The sequence below is a fragment of the Ctenopharyngodon idella genome, chromosome 18 (genome assembly GCF_019924925.1).
Source record: "Ctenopharyngodon idella isolate HZGC_01 chromosome 18, HZGC01, whole genome shotgun sequence".
Lineage (NCBI taxonomy): Eukaryota > Metazoa > Chordata > Actinopteri > Cypriniformes > Xenocyprididae > Ctenopharyngodon > Ctenopharyngodon idella.
The window spans coordinates 33,852,380-33,872,166 of record NC_067237.1 but is presented as its reverse complement, the minus strand read 5'-3'; the positions used below and the strand labels follow the sequence as shown (position 1 = coordinate 33,872,166).

The window sequence follows — 19,787 nt, the reverse complement described above, 5'->3', positions numbered from 1 at the left end:
TCGTTAATTTTGATCACGGCTTGTCTTGAAAAACGAAGACAATTTGACGTTCGTCGTAGGAGAAGTCACACTGGAGGATTGTGCGCCAAATCTTCTGACACTGCCAGAATTTCGTCGGAGGTAAAATTTGATCGCAACGGTCATTAACCGGCAGATTAACGACAGATTTTAGGATAGGATTTTTTCTTTTAGGATTTGCAAAATTTGTCTCAGACGACCAAATCGTGGCCAAAATCGCACAGTGTGAACCAGCCTTTAACCTCACGCAGACTCACTGAAAATGTCAGAAACTGCCTTTTATGTTCAAACCTGAGTCGATGGAGACCCTCAAGAAGAAGTGACATGTAGAATGCAACAGGACGTTTCTGAACAGTTAGTTGAAGAATTTTTGTAGCTGATGTGGAGTTAACTATGTTAAAGTCATTGATTAGCATATTCTGTTATGATAACCTATAAATTGCTTGTGTGGGAACTTGCTGCATAAAGATAGAGTATAGTTTAGTTTAATTACGGATATATACTTGTCATGTTGTCATCTTGCTTTTATGACATGCTATTGAATTTGTGTTACGTACTGTAATGCAGAAGTTCTCAACCTTTTGCAACTCCTGGCCCACCAATGACTGTTTAAAAACATTCCGAGGACCACCTTTCCAAATATAATAGTAGGACACACAGAATAACAGAAAATTCAAAAAGTGCAATGATATACTCTGCTGTTAATCTGTTATGCCACTGTAGCAGACTAGGTCAAGTCAGCTATATAAATGAAAACTGTCCTTGTATATAAAAAAAAAGACTCAGCAGGTTTACTCAGTAACCATTTATTCCTGTAACAATAACAGGGCAGGTCAGACCAATTACTGGATCAGACACACAAAAGGAACACTGTTAAAGGGAACACTAACAAATTAATTAATAATACCTCCCCACGTCCAGGCTAACATACCTGTAACAACAGGTCAGACACACAAGAGGTGAACATTCTCTCTATTCATTAGCAGAAATGTTCAACATTCACCCCAATTTACATACTGTAAGTGTAATTTATCAAATACAATTAGCGATATATGACTGTTTAAACAATCTTACATATTAAACAAACTTGAAGCATTACATAAATTTTACATGTATTATATTATTTTTTTACAGTTCAACTGGAGAAAAACTGGACTTATACCCCTTCCCACACATCCAAAAATTAAGAAGTCTAACAGGTGTGTCACATGCCAATAACACAGTTTTCATCAACAACCACTCTAAGACTATTAATAAATCCCAACACATTAACATACAGTATTTACATGAACGGGTTTTGGAGTAGTTCAGATGAGAAAAAACATATATACTGAGACAAACCTTGCTACAAAATGCATATTCTGCATACCCTCAGTGAGACACTTGGGCTTGCTTCTTGGACATAATAAGATAAAGTCTTGGTGAAATAAGTGAGAGACTGACATGGAGAGTAGCCTCCAAAGTAGCTTTCAGTTTGCTCCTTGCTTTTGATTTTGTGATAGTCACAGTGGAGAACCCTGACTCACATAAGTATGTGGTGGTGAAAGGCAATAGAAATTTGATTTCCCGCTTTGACAGAGATGGATATTCTCTTGCAGCCAGTAACCAAAATGAAGCAAGGTCAACTTGTGTGAGTTGAAGTTTTAGGCTACTGTCAGGTGATAGTTCCATTAGTTCATTTTCCAACACAGTGGACAGAGCCATGTCTTCTGAAGCACGATCCACAGAGAATGGGTCCAACATCCAAAGGTTTCCATGTCGAGGGTCCTCTGGGAAGTAGTCAGCAAAATTTTGAGACAGCTGAGACAAGTGCTGGGTTATAACACTTGACATGTTCACATGAGAAGAGGCTTCCAAAGATTCACTCAGATGTGGAAACATGTCAAATCGTCCCTCCTTGACTCTTCTATTCCAAACAATGAGTTTTTTTTTTAATCCCTCAATTTTGTCTGAAACCAAAAACACTGTGCTTTTTCTGCCTTGCATTGATACATTCAGCTAATTTAACTGATCAAATATATCAGATAAGTTGGCCAGTTTTGCACAAAATTGATCATCAGTGTAATGCTCAGCAAGAGGGGAGCGTTGGTTTTCCAGAAATGTGTGCACTTCTTTTCTCAGTTCAAAAAGACGATTAAGCACACATCCTCTTGAAAGCCACCTTATTTCACTACGGTACAGGAGCTGCAAATGATTAGCATCAAGTCGTTCACACAGAGCTGCAAAACACCTTGAGTTGAGTGCAGTTTTCTTAATACAGTTAACAGTTTTTACAGCAATGTTCATGACCTCATGCAGTTCTGGTGACATATGCTTTGTTGCAAGACTTTCCCTGTGCAAGAAACAGTGCGTCCACTTTGCTTCTGGCGCTCGCTCTTGGATTTGTTTAACAACACTTAAACAAATATGTTTAAGCAATGTTTTCCCGTCATAGCAGCCGCGCCGTCTGTGCAAATACCTGAGCAGTATTTCCAATCAAGACCTTTTTCAGTGAAGTACTCATCAAGGCAGTGCATGGCATTATCTGCCGCTGTTCTCGTTGGAAGTTCTTTGCAAAATAGCAGATCTTTACAAAGATTACTTTCCATGCAGTATCGGACAAAAACTAACAGTAACGCGGCATTGCTTACGTCTGTCGACTCGTCCAGCTGTATGGCAAAATAAGGGCTTGCCTTTATTCGTTCCACAAGTTGGCATTCAATGTCATCACTCATGTCAACAATTCGTCTAGCCACGGTTTCATAGAAAAGTGGTATTGACTGAATTTTGGTTGTAGCCACGTCACCCAGTAACTCTCGACACATATCCAAAGCACTTGGCAAAATAAGTTCCTCAGCGATAGTAAAGGCTTTCTTACTACGAGCAACATGAGCGGCAACAATATAGCTAGCTTTCAAGGTGACTTTTGATTGAGTTGATAACGATGTTATGACTTTTGGTTGAGCCTGAAGCCCAACTTTTTTCCTTAGAAAATATTCTTTTGGCATCCCAACACAGCCCGTGTGTTTTGAGTTTAAATGTCTCTGCAGCTTTGATGGTTTTAGCGCCTCATTTGACAAAAATTCTCCATGTTCAACACACTGCGCCTTCGGCTTATCTCAGTACCTGCCCTTATAAATGATGTTTTATTAACAAAGTTCGGGAGGAGCAAGTTCAGATGATTAACCTAATTAGCACAGGTGCAGAGCATTCAGTTAATCAACTCAACCAATGTCAAAGAGGTATAAATTCAGCAGACTTACCTCTGTTTATCTGAGAGTTTATCAGCATTATGCCCCGCCCTTCGTTCCCAGCATGTCTGAAATCGAGCTCTCACCGTCCGATGAAAAATCCTTTGTCCTCAAGGAATCTTTACCGCAATCCTCTGGCCTAAAGAGCACAGCACCACCGCCGATCCCTCAGCGTTATCTTGCGGGCGTCAGTTAACAGCTCGGACATTATGTGCAGTCAGATCGCATGCACAGTTACACTCAGAATTATTAATAAGAACTTATCGTCAGCGCTGTCCTGCGATTTATAAACATAACGCTATATAACTTTAAGTTCCTAATCAAAACCTAGCTTCACTATCGTTATAAAGACCCTGCACAGACTGGTAAGACAAATTCATACACGCATTCGTTCTCGCTAATGGATTCAAATAAATTCCACAACATCTGTATCCGATAAGTAATGTAAAGACTCAGATAACTGATGAAAATAAAACTGTTAAAATGAGGGTTCCTCCTAGTAATGGGAGAAATGAAGCTTTTGAATCAATCGAACCAATTGAACCAATCGCTTCGAAAAAATGATTCACTGTTTCGCTCGGAACGTCGCACGCTGGTAATGTCTACTGGTCAGAAGGGTGTAAATACACCGTATAGTCATTTCAAGCATGCATGGAAAAACATTTTACTAACCAAATGTAACTGTTTTATTGAAAGTGTTAAATGCTAACAAATTATCTACCATTAGATCATACTACGCTATATCAGCTGAAGTTAATTATCTGCACAATTAATTACTACCATGCAGTATACAAAAAGAACCAAACTTTCATAAATATATGAAAACAGATCAGATTTTTCTCTGAATACTTCATTAATGAGAATGAGAACAGACTTTTGTTACCAATCAAGTGAATCATTGTAAACAAAATTCAGCAATGCACAGTAGCACAGAAGCTGCATGAAGTGACATAGCATTTATGCATTTGCACTTCAATTACAATTGCATAAATAATGTTATGAGATTAATGTTTTAAATATAAAAATCTGAATATAGAAATATAAATAGGGAAAAAAAAAAAAAAAGATAGAATAGGCCTACTTCTAGATGGGAGACTAAAGTCGCCAGTAGGTGGCAGCAAGTATTAATGATTAAGTCACTGAATCCTTCAACCGATTCGTTCAAAACAGCTGATTCATTCAGGAACGAAGCAAATGACTGTTTTTAATAAATGGCTTAGTGAGTCAGTGACTCGCCCGTTATTATTTTTTTAAAAACAGATTAATTTAGAAACAAAACAAAAACAACGCGCTTGCTCGTGTCACGAACTATCAGGAGCATTTTTGCCGTCATGAAATTTCCAACCCTGACTGGAGAACAGTACTAAAACATATAATACAATTATAATGTTAAAACAAACAAACAAACAAACAAAAAAAAAAAACGATTGATAACGATTGAGTGCAAAGCCGCTATATTGATGAATGGAACTGCATTTGTCTGAATCGTCTTAGCAAAGATGTTTCTAGAAACGAACTATTACACCTGTTCCAGAAATGGTCAAATGAGCAACAGGGAACTGCGAGAATTCGTTCTTGTATAAAGATGTTGATTAAGTGATGCTTGAGCTGCTGTTTAAAAAAAAAAAAAAAAAAAAAAAAAAAATCAGACCCTTTCTCCTGATAAAATGCAGCACGAAAAACAAAGTGCAAGTGCAACTTTATCTCATTGCAAAATTAACTGAAACATTGGAGAACAATAAGGCGCTAATTCTGCACAGCATTTACTACACAGGGCACAGCAGACAGGCAACGGCAGTCTCTTGTAATGTTTTTGCAGGCATGCGTGTTCAAACGAAGTGTACCTGCCACACATACAACATTCCTTGCGGTACTACCATACCGACAATACTAAAAAAAAAAAAAAATACAATGGCATTGCCAGTATTTTGAAGCTTTAGTATCGCAATACTACCGTTGTAACGGTACACTGTGCAACCCTAATAAGAAGTGTCGGTATTATGTGTTATTTTATTAAATTGCTGTTAAAATTATCTTGGTTTTTTTGCTTTATGGAGGTCGCCAGCAAGATCAGAGCTCATTTTATCTGAAAATCAGGCCGCTGGCTCCAAAGGCGGACCCAACCTATTTACTTTTCCAATTATTTGTTACACATAGGAGCAGCAACCAAATCAAGTCAAGTCGCCTTTATAGCGCTTTTTACATGCAGGCTGTGTCGGGGCAGCTTTACAGTGATAGCAGAAAAATAATTTTGGCTGCACAGCAGCTCTAGAAGAAAATGGTGTCATTGTCCAGCTTAAGTAAGTTCAGTATTGATTTATTCCATCATAAAACCATTAGTTATTCATATAGTTCACTTATCTATACAACAGCTGTGGAGGAAACAGTGATGTCATCATCCAGGTCAGTTCAGTTCAGTTCACATACAATGGTGTGCAGTGAAGACAATGAAGGCAGATCAAAACATTGTTGAATATCAAGTGTCCCCAACTAAGCAAGCCACAGGCGACAGCGGCAAGGAACCGCAGCTGCCCCAGAAGGTCTCTCCCAGCATCGGATTCGAACACTCTGGTCGCCGGCCATCGGAGGCTTTAAAGATCTATATCCTATCCAATCCAATCGCTTCCATGTTAAAGAAGCTCAACGAACCCTTACCAGCCAAATTCTTCATCTTCAGCTTGTTCTCTCGCTCAATCCTACATGCTCACCATATCCGCCTCAATTAACACCATCAATCCACTAAAATAGCGAAAATGCTGCATCAGCGTCTTCTCACCCGATCCTGCAGAAGCCCACTCCGTTCTTACACTGCAGTAGCAGTGTTGCCTTCACGGCCATAGCAGTGTTATCTCCATGTTCCCGCAAGGGCTCAGTTTGTCTGGCTGACCCTTCGACTGCAGCAGCAACGATGTCCCCTCCGCTCCCATTGGAGCCCAGTTCTATAGCTAAATTTGTCCACTGCTGCAGCAGTAATGTTCCCTCTGCTTCCGCTAAAGCTCAGTTTTCTGGGGAGGAAAAAAAAAAAAAAACTTGATTTCAATTGACTTGATTTCCCATCGGATGCTGCGAGAGCCCTCCCAGTCAGTTTCCATCTTTTCTCCTTCCTCGTCCGGCGAGGCTTACCCGTCCGATGCCATGAGTATTGATCTCCCGTCGTATGCAGCGAGAGCCCTCCCGGTCAGTTTCCATCTTTTTAACTTTTTCCGTCTGGCGAGGCTTACCCGTCCGACACAGTGAGTCTTGATCTCCCGTCGGATGCAGCGAGAGCCCTCCCGGTCAGCTTCCATCTGATCCTTCTCCGTCCGGCGAGGCTTACCCGTCTGATGCCACGAGCATTGGTCTCCTGGAGCCTTGGTCTCCCATCTGATGCCGCGAGAGCCTCCCGGTCAGTGCTTCCTTCCTCGTCCGGCGAGGCTTACCCGTCCGAGGCCTTGAGCATTGGTCTCCTGGAGCCCTGGTCTCCCGTCGGACGCCGCGAGAGCCTCCCGGTCGTTCTTCTGTGCTTTACTTTCTGCCTGTCTGCCAGCGAGGCTTACCCATCTGATGTCGTGAGCATTGGTCTCCTGGAGCCTTGGTCTCCCATCGGACGCCACGAGAGCCTCCTGGTCCATGCTTCTTTCCTCGTCTGGCGAGGCTTACCCGTCCGAGGCCTTGAGCATTGGTCTCCTGGAGCTTTGGTCTCCCGTCGGACGCTGCGAGAGCCTCCCGGTCGAGCCTCTGCACTTTACTTTCTGCCTGTGTGCTAGCGAAGCTTATCCATCCGATGCCATGAGCATTGGTCTCCTGGAGCCTTGGTCTCCCATCGGATGCTGCGAGAGCTCTCCTGGCCAGGCATTCCAATTTCCTTCATCCTGTCATCGGCCAATGGGACCCACGCACCCGTCGCCGGGAGTGAAGCTGAGTGGGCCCCTTTTGGTTGGTCATTCCTAAACCACTCCCCCTCCTTGTCTTTCGGTCGGTAGGGCTCACCCGTTTGACACCGTGAGCACTGGTCTCCTGTCACGTGATCCCCGTCAATCGGCCGGTAGGGCCCGTCCACCTGGCGATACACGATCCCGTCAGAGGCAACACGGACCCCCCCCCGGTTGGACGGTTTAACTCATACTGCTCCTCATTTATCGGCCGGTAGGGCTTTACGCATCTGATACAATGAGCATTGGTCTCCCATCGGATGTCGCAAGAGCCCTCCCGATCGGTCGTTCCAAATTTCAGCTACCCATCGTTTGTCGGCTAGTAGGGCCCGTCCGCCTGGTACAGTGATACGCTCCTGTCAGTGGCAACATGGGCTCTCCTGGTCAAGCGACCAGGCTTCTTGAAATGCCAGTCCGCCAAATTCTCAGCGTCTTTTGGGGGTCTTTAGTCTGGCGACTGTCCTTTGCTCTTTTGCTTTTTGGGGGGAGTACTCTGGGTTCGGGCCAAAATTCCGAGCTCGGAGCCCTCTCCCTGGACAGCACGCCAAATACGCATAACTTTTACTCTATTTAATTATATGGATATGTGAACTCGTGAAATGATGTTGTATTAACAAAGTTCCGGAGGAGCAAGTTCAGATGATTAACCTAATTAGCATAGGTGCAGAGCATTCAGTTAATCAACTCAACCAATGTCAAGAGGTATAAATTCAGCAGACTTACCTCTGTTCATCTGAGAGTTTATCAGCATCCCTCCTCCACCCCATCTCCTCACTTCTAGTTCTATCTACTTTTACCACACCGGGGGGAGTACTCTGGGTTCGGGCCAAAATTCCGAGCTCGGAGCCCTCTCCCCGGACAGCACGCCAAATACGCATAACTTTTACTCTATTTAATTATATGGATATGTGAATTCGTGAAAACCAAATTTAATGTATTAAGCATCGTATTTTCTCACCACACACTTCGTTCACTTGCACAGGTCTGTCTCCCACATCTGCTTTTCTTTTCAGAAAACAATCCATATACGTAACGTATATGTACATAATGTAATGTTACTGCATCTGATTGAACAAACGTTCAATTTGACGTTGTGACGTTTTTGGTGTTGCGATATTTAAACATACATTAGCTTTTAGATAATGCATCTTGACTTGACTTGAGTGTTTTTGATCATATAAATTCATAAGATCAATTAGATAATTAGAAAATAACAAGATTTGTCAATTAAAAAATAAATAAAAATTAATTTGGGGTAGTCTACCACTGCCTACACGGCCCACCAGATGGCGCTCCTAAGCCCACTAGACGGCCACGGCCCAACGGTTGAGAATCACTGCTGTAATGCAATAACATGGCCCCACCCCTTTGTTGCATGTTCTCGGGGGCAGGGTTTATGTAAATTTTAGGGTTAGTGATGTCACCAACCCGGGAAGAAGCTCGATGTAGTCCCTACCAGCCATTTGTTGTAGTCCTTAAACAGAGAATTCTTTAAAAGAAAATATCTCTCTTTGCTTTGAACTATGACATAACAAAGCCTTGTTTACTGAAATCATGTTACTTTGGCAGTTTGATACACGCTCCGAACCAATGATTCTAAAGAAAAGTTTTGAAAAAGTTTCAAAGCTTTATTAAGCTGTGTTTTAAAATTGCCTCTCACTAGTTCGAAGGCATGACCTACTGCTCCAAACCATGAACACAGTCCTGGTTGAGAAACCTGGTTTATGGCTTAATCTTAGGATAGCTTTGTTCTCTTTTTCTGTATTTGTGGTGACATTAGTCCATTTCTGCATATTTTCTAATGTGGTGTATTTTTTTTATTTTTTATTTTTTCTTTGTAGAAGGACTTTTCATTTATTGTTTTTTTTTTTTTGTTGTTGTTGTTTACCTTCGTTTATGGATCCTTGGATAACGCCACAAACTGGCATATACATTTTTCTGTATCTGGACATTTGCACAAAGGACTCTAAAGGGGAAAAAGACCGGCACTTATTTTCACATCAGTTTGTGTATTCAGTTGTGTTTGTTCTATGTATACTGAATAAAACAAGGATCATTGTCTTCATCACTACAGATAAGATCTTTTTTTTTATCCTACTGATGCATGTCATATGCGTATTTCCAAAATGTGTGTTGTTTGATACGTGATGGTGTTTTTATAAAGAAAGTGATTCAGAAAAGGCAATTTCGTATGGTTAAACTTGTATGGTTACACTTGTATGGTTACATGGTATACAAACATGGTATACAAACAGACTGATAAAATCATTAGGGGTTTTCCCCCTTTAAAAGTAAGAGTTTTATAATGTGTCCTCCTGTGAGAAGCAGGGAGGAACGGTTATAACCCACACCCCAAAATCCAATCAATGGCAAACATTCAGTTAGAGTGTTCTAGTGTGTAGGTGTAGAACACTCTGAATAGCTTGTGTTCTGTTCAACTGAAAAAGACAGATTAACATATTACAAATAACAATGAGTTAAAAAATGGGCACTTTAAGATGAAAACTGTTTTTACATTTTATATTAATGAGTTTAATTGATTTTTATTTGGTGTAAAATTTAAAATGTTTATATTAAGTTATTATCAGTGTTCACTTTTTTATAAATTACAGAGCTTGGTGGTTTATGAGGTAAGTAAAGTATTAAACATGTTAGAAGAATGTTGTCTGTTATTTATTTTTACTGCAAAACAACACAGGAAATGCCGCAAATAATGCCGCAAAATTTGAGTAAAGCCGCAGCAAAATCAGTAATTTTAGGCCGCAAAAATCAGAAAAAAGGGACTGATATATATAATATTTACAAATTTCTGAGCTCTGAGCCTTCCCCCCCAGACAACAGGCTAAATACACATAAAGCCAAGTTTACATTACAGGACATTAAATGTCAGTAGATCGCTGTGCTGTTCAGACTTGCTGTGGAGTCTTGAAGTCGTTGTGGTGTGTTACACCACGCCTGTCCTGGACTCCAGTTCCCATGATCCTCCTTGTTTTCACACCTGTACTCACTTCCCTCATCAGCCTTCCCGCTTCTCCTGGATTCCCTGCACCTGTTTATTGTCATTAGCACTCCCTTTAAGTTGGACTCACTCCTAACACTCCCTGTCCGTTCTATTGTTAGTTTAATGTGTATGGTTGTTTGTCTTCTCCTTCGTTGTTCAATAAATACCCTAACGTCTCCGCTCCCGCTGCCAACGAGTGCGCTCCAGCTGCCAACGAGTCTGCCCCAGTTGTTCCCGAGTCCGCTCTAGCAGCCCACAAGCCTGCTCCAGCAACCCCCGAGCCCACTCCAGCCCACGAATCCACACCATGCCACAAGCGCGAGTACGCCTCAGAAGTCCGTTCTATTGTTAGTTTAATGTGTATGGTTGTTTGTCTTCTCCTTCGTTGTTCAATAAATACCCTAAAATTGTGGATTTCCGTATACGCCTCGTCTCTACAACAACCACACGTAACATGGTGTTCACACTACGTGACACTGCAAAAATGATCTGCAACAGGAAGGTTACACACTACACGAGCTGACGATAACTGTCACCCAATGACTTTATTTGAAAATAGATGTTGGGAGAAATTAGATTAAATTTTGAATTCAATTTAATTAAAATTAAAATAACCCTTTCACACATAAATTTAAAACATTCTGGCTGACCTCCCAGAGTTAAAGCGACTGTTATTTTAGAACGTTTCCCTTTATTGTTTCCATGACGACGCGTCTTGCTTGTCCAGCCGGCCACACTGTATGACAGATGTATTGCTTTTCTCACCATGTCATCAACTATCTGATATTCCGATTCTCAAACGTGCAAGTGAGTGTTTTGTCATTTAAAAACCTATGTAATGACCTTGATCTTAATGTAGAACGTGAATTCATTTGTCCTGAAATACATGTGGCCAGTGAACTGGGAGAACAATAGAGTGAGTGAGCTTTATACTTGTGTATTGTGTACATTGTGTACACAATGTGTATCTGATATGAATAAACGTCGGCAAATTATATTTGAATGGATTGTTATTGCTGCTTCCATAGACATCAGTGTATATTTCATTGGCTGTTGCGTCGCGACACGTGACACCACAGGAGATATTTATATATGCTCCAGATATTTAGCATGCTAGATATTTGTCTGGTGTCTGCGAGGTGTCGGTGACACATCAGCGAGCCTCTTTGATGCGTCGTTGAGTAGTTCACACATAAAGATTGCCAAGCGCCGATCACTCGCTGATTTTCCCCCGATCACAGCCCGACCTGTCGGCGAGCTCGTTAACTTGCAAATCAGGCTTAAATCGGGTTTAAAATCCTGTGGTGTAAACTTGGCATTAACTTTACTCTATCTAATTATATGTAAGTGTGAACTCGTGAATTTGTTCTTAAAGGCACAGTATGTTTGGTTTTATTTTGTAGAAACCATGGAAACACCAAAGATGCTTTAATATATTATATGTTTTATTAGACAAGGGAACAAGTGTTTGGATACATTTATAGACTGAAAACTAATCATTGGTAAATAGCTCAAAAGGTTTAGTCTTATTGTTTGAATCTCATTTTCTTGATTTTCTGTTTTTACCATGCCTTAGAGAAAAACACTATTTTGTAAAGTGGCTAACATAGCATAATCAGATATGCATCTCTATTTTTAGTTATAGTAATACAGCATTTTCTCCATCATACAATATGTTTTAACATTAATTGCTTGCCATTTACCAACACAAGCCATCCAGCATTTATTAATATGATATTCTAATATCGATCTAGCTTACTGTAATGTGCAACAAGGGTCTCATAGCAGCCGCCAAGCAAACACACAGAGTAACGTATTAACATCATTTTCAACTGTCTTCAACACTCTCAAATGTATCTAATATGATAAAGAGTGCTGCATTATCCTACATATGCTTGACTGGAAGAAGCAGAAGCGGCGACTGAGGCATAATAAAAATTCCGCTGCAATATGTATTCACAATATATATTATTTCAAATCAACTTTACAGAAAGTTGTATTTAATGCTTTAAAATTGAGTAGTTTTATGGCCATTTGAGTTCCACCATTTGAAATTTCTTTCATTTGAAAAAATCTTTTAATTGTGAAGCATATAAATCAGTGTCACATTAAGTGAGCAGACTGTGAAATTACTCACACCAGAGAGCAGCAGAGAGAAGCGTTGATGGTAAATGGCAGTAAAATGTGTTGAGTAAATAAAATAATATAACCAAAACAATAAAATAGTTTTAAATGGGAGTTCATAATTTTACATCACAATAAAGCAAAACTATTTATTTTGTGTTTCTCTTCTCATGATGGCTTTTTTAGTATTTCTCTCTGGGTGTAAAAGTATGATATAGCACTTTGGTGCAAATATGGCCATCAGTAATCCAAAACTAGAAGCTAAAATGGCAAAAATCTCCACAGCCACTGCATATTTCCCTGGAGAGCTCACATATGCTGGAACAAATGCAATCCACACAGCACAGAAGATCAACATGCTAAAAGTGATGAACTTTGCTTCATTAAAATTATCTGGAAGATTTCTTGCCAGGAAGGCTAAAAGGAAACTTACTGCTGCCAACAATCCAATGTATCCCAGCAGCATAGAAAAACCAGCCACTGAGCCAATAGCACATTCATAGACTATTATGGAACGGATATAGTGGTTGTTTTTATGGGGTGTTGGAGAGGCAGTTGAAAGCCAGACTGCACATATCACAACCTGGATGGCTGTTAGGATCAGGACTGTGCATCGTTGTTGAGCTGCTCCAAACCATTTCATTGTGCCTTTTCCTTCTGGTCGAGATGACTTAAACACAGCTATTACCACCATAGTTTTGACCAGGATGCTGGAAATGCACAGGACAAAGCTTATGCCAAACACAGCATGCCTTAACTGACACGTCCACAACTGTGGCTGGCCAATGAACAGTAGCACACACAGAAAACACAGTTTGAGTGACAACAGCAGCAAGAAGCTGAGCTCTGAATTGTTGGCACGTACAATGGGAGTGTTACGGTGACGAGTAAAGATGAACATCACTAGAGAACAGAAGCAGGTGCCAAGCAGGGAAGCAGTGATCAGAGAGATGCCCAGAGGTTCCTCATAAGACAGAAACTCAACTTCTTTGGGGACACACTGATCCTTATCTGTATTGGACCAGAACTCATCTGGGCACACTGTGCACTCAATAACATCTGCAGGGGAGAATAAGAGAGAAGGTGAGGATTTAAGAAAAGTTTACATTAAAATTTTGCCAACAATAATCTGCTCACCTGTTGCATTAGAAATCTCTCCATCTCCGCATGGCAGGCAGTCAAAACAGCAGGCAGGAAGGCCCTTACGTGTGGCACGTATGGTTCCTGGTGGGCAGCTCTCACTGCACACGGACTGTGGGGGCTAAAAGAGACATCATCAGTTATATGTCAAGCTTGGCCATTCTAATAATGTATTCTCATTTGTTGTATAGCTTTGATTACAATTTAGACTATATCTGCAAAAAGGATATCATTAACATGCAATGTTAATTACTTTTTTTGTCTCAAAGTTCCAATATATTGCATCCTCCTCCAGTCTGAGCACCATGCCTGTTTCCGGCCCTTCATTTACTACACCGACTGTGTAAATACTTATTGATCCATCTGAGCTCGGCTGCCAGTTCATCACATCATAGATGGCCAAAGCATCTCCATTCTCATCAAATGACACATGATCCCCAAAGCTTGTAGTGAAGTTCACTTTCTGTAGGTAGTGAACCAGCTGTACAGTTTTTAGACAGGACAAGGGTTATATGTTGCACTTATCTGTGTCTAGTTGCAAAGTTGTAAATCACTGTAATGCTGCTTTATGCAATCTGTATTGTATAAAGTGCTATATAATTAATATTTCATAATATTTCATATATTATTATATAATTAAAGGTGACTTGACTTGATTTGACTAGTTCTTCTTCTATGCAAATTTGCACTATATATTTGAGTCTTACCTGCCAGGGTTTCAAGTTTGTTATGTCAGCACATCTGTTCCCACTGAATGGTCCTCTCCCTTCCTCACACTGCATCAGATCATGAAGTGCATGTGCTAGAGCATAAACTGCCTTATACACATTATAAGCTGCTCTCAACTCTGAAACATCAGTGTATGGTGTGTCTGTAATGCTCAGATCCTCCTGTCCTGTACACACTCTTTTCACTTGATCTCTATCTATCTCTTTACCCCCCGTTTCAAAACTGCAACCAAACATGTTCTCCCAGAAGATCCTCAACATATTATTTCTTGGATCACTGTTGGGACGAAGATGTAACAGAAAGTCATAAAGCCCCTCGATCTCTCCACGTCTGATGGCAATGCCCAGTGTGCCCCCAAGGAAGGGCAGGAAACGTGGTGTGTGAAACACAGGTGAAGTGGCCCAAGATTCACTCGCAATCCACTGCCTGCCTGTCATGTTCTGCAAAACCACCTCATCCATCAAAGGTATCACTAATGATGAAGGTGAAATAATAACCACCACTCTAGTTGTAGAGGCCTGAATCACTCCCAGTACATGCTGAATATCTCTGGGGTTGTTATCATAGGGCAGAATTTCAGAAAAAGCAACACAATGTCCAATCAGCTGCATTTCCAGCTGGAAGGACTGAGCAGCATAGATGCCATAGTCATCATCACTGTAGAGGAGACCCACCCAGGTCCATCCAAAATGCCTCAAGATCTGAACCATTGCCCGCACCTGAAAGGCATCACTAGGGATTGTTCTGAAGAAGGATGGGTACTTTTTTCTGTCACTCAAACAGGAGCAAGTGGCGTAGTGACTAACCTAATTAGGAGAGATGGAGAAAGAGTATAAAGCGTTAGAAAAATACTGTGTGTGTGTGTGTCCACCGATTTTGAATACAACAAAGGAATTGTTATTTGAAGGCTATGATCATATATATATATATATATATATATATATATATTTATATATGTGTGTGTGTGTGTGTGTGTATGTGTGTGACCCATGCTGGCAAAATGAGTCAGAATGAGCACAGGCTAATTTCGAGCTACAGGCAAAACAAGTGAAAAATGTCAGTTTTGGTCAAAATTGAGGTTTTTGCAAAAATTAGTTCATTAAGCCCTCGTCTAGTGATACCAATGCTCCAAATAGCAATTAAACATCTAAAAGTATCTTTATTTGTACGTTTTCTGAGAGGAGTACCTTTTCTTTGTCCATGAAAAATGCCGTTTTTCTCTGCTCGCTTCTGAACGACTGCCGCTTCCCTCAGCACAAGTTTGGTATTGTTGTAAAATGCAGCATTCCAACTTTGTGAATATTCATAGTGAATTCTTGATGGCATGAGTCTGAACAAATATGTGATTTTTAAACTCATGCTGATGTAAACAAAACTATCTTACTTGCACTGACTGACAGATCCGAAGCATGCACACAAAGACACCGAGATCCCGATTTACACATATACACAGAATTACAGTATTTAAAAAAAAAAAAAAAACTTTCTTGGCGAGTATTCACGCAAACATTATCTGTTATGTCTCACATGATTGTTTGGTTAACTGTTGGAGAAAAATATGTGATGTGTAACATTATATTAGATCCGTGTGATACAGTAGGTCGTAATATATAGGCTGTCTGGAAGGTATGGTTGCTAGGTGATTTTGTTTTGGAAGCTTCAGAAAACTTTAACTCGATTTTTCTCAAAATTGACTTTGCTGACTCTAGCGACTTCAAACAGGTGTAGCTTAGCCATTTTTTGTCAGATTTCAACAAATCATACATCATACATATATATAATATTGTGTGTGTGTGTGTGCAAAAATATGAATATAGTGTATTTTTACTTTTTTCATCCCATCTTACTATAGGTACTCGAAACAGCCCCAGAACACTGGAAATTGCAATGGATGGAGTTGAACTAGGATCCCCCACCACTCCAATCACCGGTGGAGGGCCAGTGCAGTCGACATTGGAGAAGTCCTCTTCTGTCCCACTAGCCAGGGATATGGCAGCCCGAAATGCCATGCCTAGCATCACACAGTTGTCATAAAGATGGTAACCAAGAGTGATGTTAGGCAATAGATTGGGATTCTTATTGATCTCATTTATTGCAAAAGCCATGGTCTGTGCATGCTGGAAGCTTTCCATATTAAATCTAAGGAAAAAGAAAGAAAGAAAGAAAGAAAGAAAGAAAGAAAGAAAGAAAGAAATATTAATAAATGACAAATTAATAGAAGCATTAATACACAGTAAATACATCACACTTCACTCATTGATCTCTTCTATGGTGCACATTTTGTTAAATATACAGTTTTAATACAGATTTTTGTCAAGATAGCATTACTGTTCTCACATCAATTGAGCAAATAAACTGAGGTAAAAGAGTGCAAGGAGAACATAACATTAATATTTATTATTATTATTATTATTATTATAGTATTATTGTTATTGTTTTAAAATATTTATTTTATAGTTATGCAGTCAGTCTGACTTACATTTCACAGTATGGTGGTTCTGGCTCTGTTCTAAAGCTTAACTCTGGGAACACTGTAAAAAAGTGAACCTCAAACAGTCCTCCAAGTATAACATCTCCATCCTGGCGCACGCCGTTTAACTTGAAGTGTCCCTGGAGCCGACAGGTATCTGATCTTAGGACTGAAGCTGCAGCAATGCAGTTAAAGAGCAAGTGTAGAGAAATATACAGAGTGATCCACATCTCTCTCTTTCTTTCTGAGCCAGTCACCCTCTCAGCTTGTATGGGGTGTTACTTTAAAAGAGCAGGCGGTGCCAAGTAGCCATCACTGGAAATAAGGACGTCACCTTCCCATCCCTTAATGATGGGAAAAGTAGGGATGAAATTATATATATATATATATATATATATATAGTATCTCACAGAAGTGAGTACACCCCTCACATTTTTGTAAATATTTTATTATATCTTTTCATGTGACAACACTGAAGAAATGACACTTTGCTACAATGTAAGGTAGTGAGTGTACAGCTTGTATAACAGTGTAAATTTGCTGTCCCCTCAAAATAACTCAACACACAGCCATTAATGTCTAAACCGCCGGCCACAAAAGTGAGTACACCCCTAAGTGAAAATGTCCAAATTGGGCCCAAAGTATCAATATTTTGTGTGGCCACCATTATTTTCCAGCACTGCCTTAAACCTCTTGGGCATGGAGTTCACCAGAGCTTCACAGGTTGCCACTGGAGTCCTCTTCCAGACAACATCACAGAGCTGGTGGATGTTAGAGACCTTGTGCTCCTCCACCTTCCATTTGAGGATGCCCCACAGATGCTCAATAGGGTTTAGGTACCCTCAGCTTCTTTAGCAAGGCGGTGGTCATCTTGGAGGTGTGTTTGGGGTCGTTATCATGTTGGAATACTGCCCTGCGGCCCAGTCTCCGAAAGGAGGGGATCATGCTCTGCTTCAGTATGTCACAGTACATGTTGGCATTCATGGTTCCCTCAATGAACTGTAGCTCCCCAGTGCTGGCAGCACTCATGCAGCCCCAGACCATGACACTCCCCCCACCATGCTTGACTGTAGGCAAGACACACTTGTCTTTGTACTCCTCACCTGGTTGCCGCCACACACGCTTGACACCATCTGAACCAAATAAGTTTAACTTGGTCATCAGACCACAGGACATGGTTCCAGTAATCCATGTCCTTAGTCTGCTTGTCTTCAGCAAACTGTTTGCAGGCTTTCTTGTGCATTATCTTTAGAAGAGGCTTCTATCTGGGATGACAGCCATGCAGACCAATTTGATGCAGTGTGGGTGGCTGAGCACTGACAGCGCCCCCCCCCCCCCCCCCCCCCCCCTCATACATCTATTTCCCAAACACTCATGAGACCAAGTCAATCATTTTGGATCTAACAGCATCCAAAATGTTATGGTGTTGCTAGAGGTGGAGTACAGTGAGAAGTGCCTGGTTCCCACAGTGAAGTTCAGTGGTATTAAATCTCTTAAATAAGGATGTATGAGTGCTGAAGGTGTGAGGGAGTTGTGCTTTATCAATGCTGTCATGAATTCACACAACACTGTGTGATGTAATACAAAAACTTGAAACAGAAGATGCTACCCTCTCCTCATCCCCTGCATTGTTGGGCATTTTTTCAACATGGCAATGAAGATATGCATTCTCCCAAGGTGAAAAACCTTCTGTGGACACTATTATTATACCAGATTTAACACTCTTAAGCACCTGTGGGGGATTCTGTAGAGACGAGTTGAGCAAAACTCCCCATTAAAGATCGGTACATTAAAGTCATCATCCAGGAGTTAAACAGGACAGATGTGACAAATTGTCATGAACTTGTATACACTCCATGCCAAGAAGGGTCAGACAGTATAGTTAAAATTATGGAGGGCATACTAAGTATTAGAATATTACACATTTGTTGAATTAAATCTAGGGTGTACTCATTTCCGCAATAATTCATTTAAACAAAATTGGCTAATTGACTTATTTTACGGATATTAATGACATATATTTCTCTGTTTTTATTAAGTATATGTTTAATACATTTTAATTTCATTGATGGTATGGTACAGTGATGCTATCAGATGGTAATACTAGTACAACTATGAAGTTTGTTCTATATTAAATTCTTTGATTACCATATGCATATTTCATGCCGTTTACTAGTTATTACACTAGTTATTACTAGTTACTACACCAAATTTTGATGATATTCAAAATATATATTTCGATATTTTGCATTTGTTCTGGAATAATTGAAAAAGACTATGATATGAGTGTATTACTAGAGAGTATCATGTTTTTCACTTTAGAATACTGATCCAAATGATAAGTAGTTCTATGGAGTTAATATTGTACCATAATTAAACAAACAAATCCAGCATTTTGCAAACAAACATGATCTGCTTTGCAAGGAAAACTCGACTCGCAAACAAACAGAAAGTGATGTGCAAATACAAAGGTCAGTTTGAGCAAAAACGCAGAAGAGTAACAAATGTATTGTGTTTTACAAATATAAATAAACGAGCCTACATCATATTTCACAAATAAATCAAACCATCCTACAAATGACATGTAACCTTTGAACAAATACTCAATCTAGTGCATACATACGCACACCTGTCTGTTGTCAATTGTAAGACACTTGCCTTTTTATGAGAGCTCTCGGCTTGATTTTCTCACAAATGTGGGCAGGCAGATTTTCTCACAAATGCAGTTGAGCAACTTCCTCTTCCAAAACAGCAGATGGCGCTTTGCTATGGGTCTATTTACGCTAGTCTCCCAAGAGAACCCCGAAACATGCGTTTATAATAATAATAATAAATAATAATAATAATAATAATAATAATAATAATCTTTGTTTTATAGTGCATCTCAAAATGCTTATAAGAACATACAAATAAAATACAATGGACATGTATAGGCTATATATATATATATATATATATATATATATATATATATATAGGCTAGCCTGAAAAAAAAAAAAAAAGTTTTCTGCTGATGAAAATTAGTGGTGAACAGGTATGATGATTTCTGAATTATCATGTGACACTAAAGACTGGAGTAATGATGCTGAAAATTCAGCTTTGATCACAGAAATAAATTACATTTTGAAATATACAACAGAAACCAGTTACTTTAAATTGCAATA

At 40.0% G+C, this 19,787-nt stretch overlaps 1 protein-coding gene across 1 annotated transcript; it reads right to left on the bottom strand.

The window, feature by feature from the left end:
* Window positions 1-12,429: 12,429 nt before the first annotated feature.
* On the bottom strand, window positions 12,430-16,389 carry LOC127499584 (extracellular calcium-sensing receptor-like). Its single transcript, XM_051869979.1, has 5 exons — window positions 16,001-16,389; window positions 14,132-14,959; window positions 13,678-13,887; window positions 13,422-13,545; window positions 12,430-13,343 (listed from the first exon to the last, which is right to left on the bottom strand). Exons 1-5 carry the CDS (start codon window positions 16,283-16,285, stop codon window positions 12,430-12,432), a joined length of 2,361 nt encoding a protein of 786 aa, XP_051725939.1. The 5' UTR covers window positions 16,286-16,389.
* Between the last annotated feature and the right edge of the window lie 3,398 nt (window positions 16,390-19,787).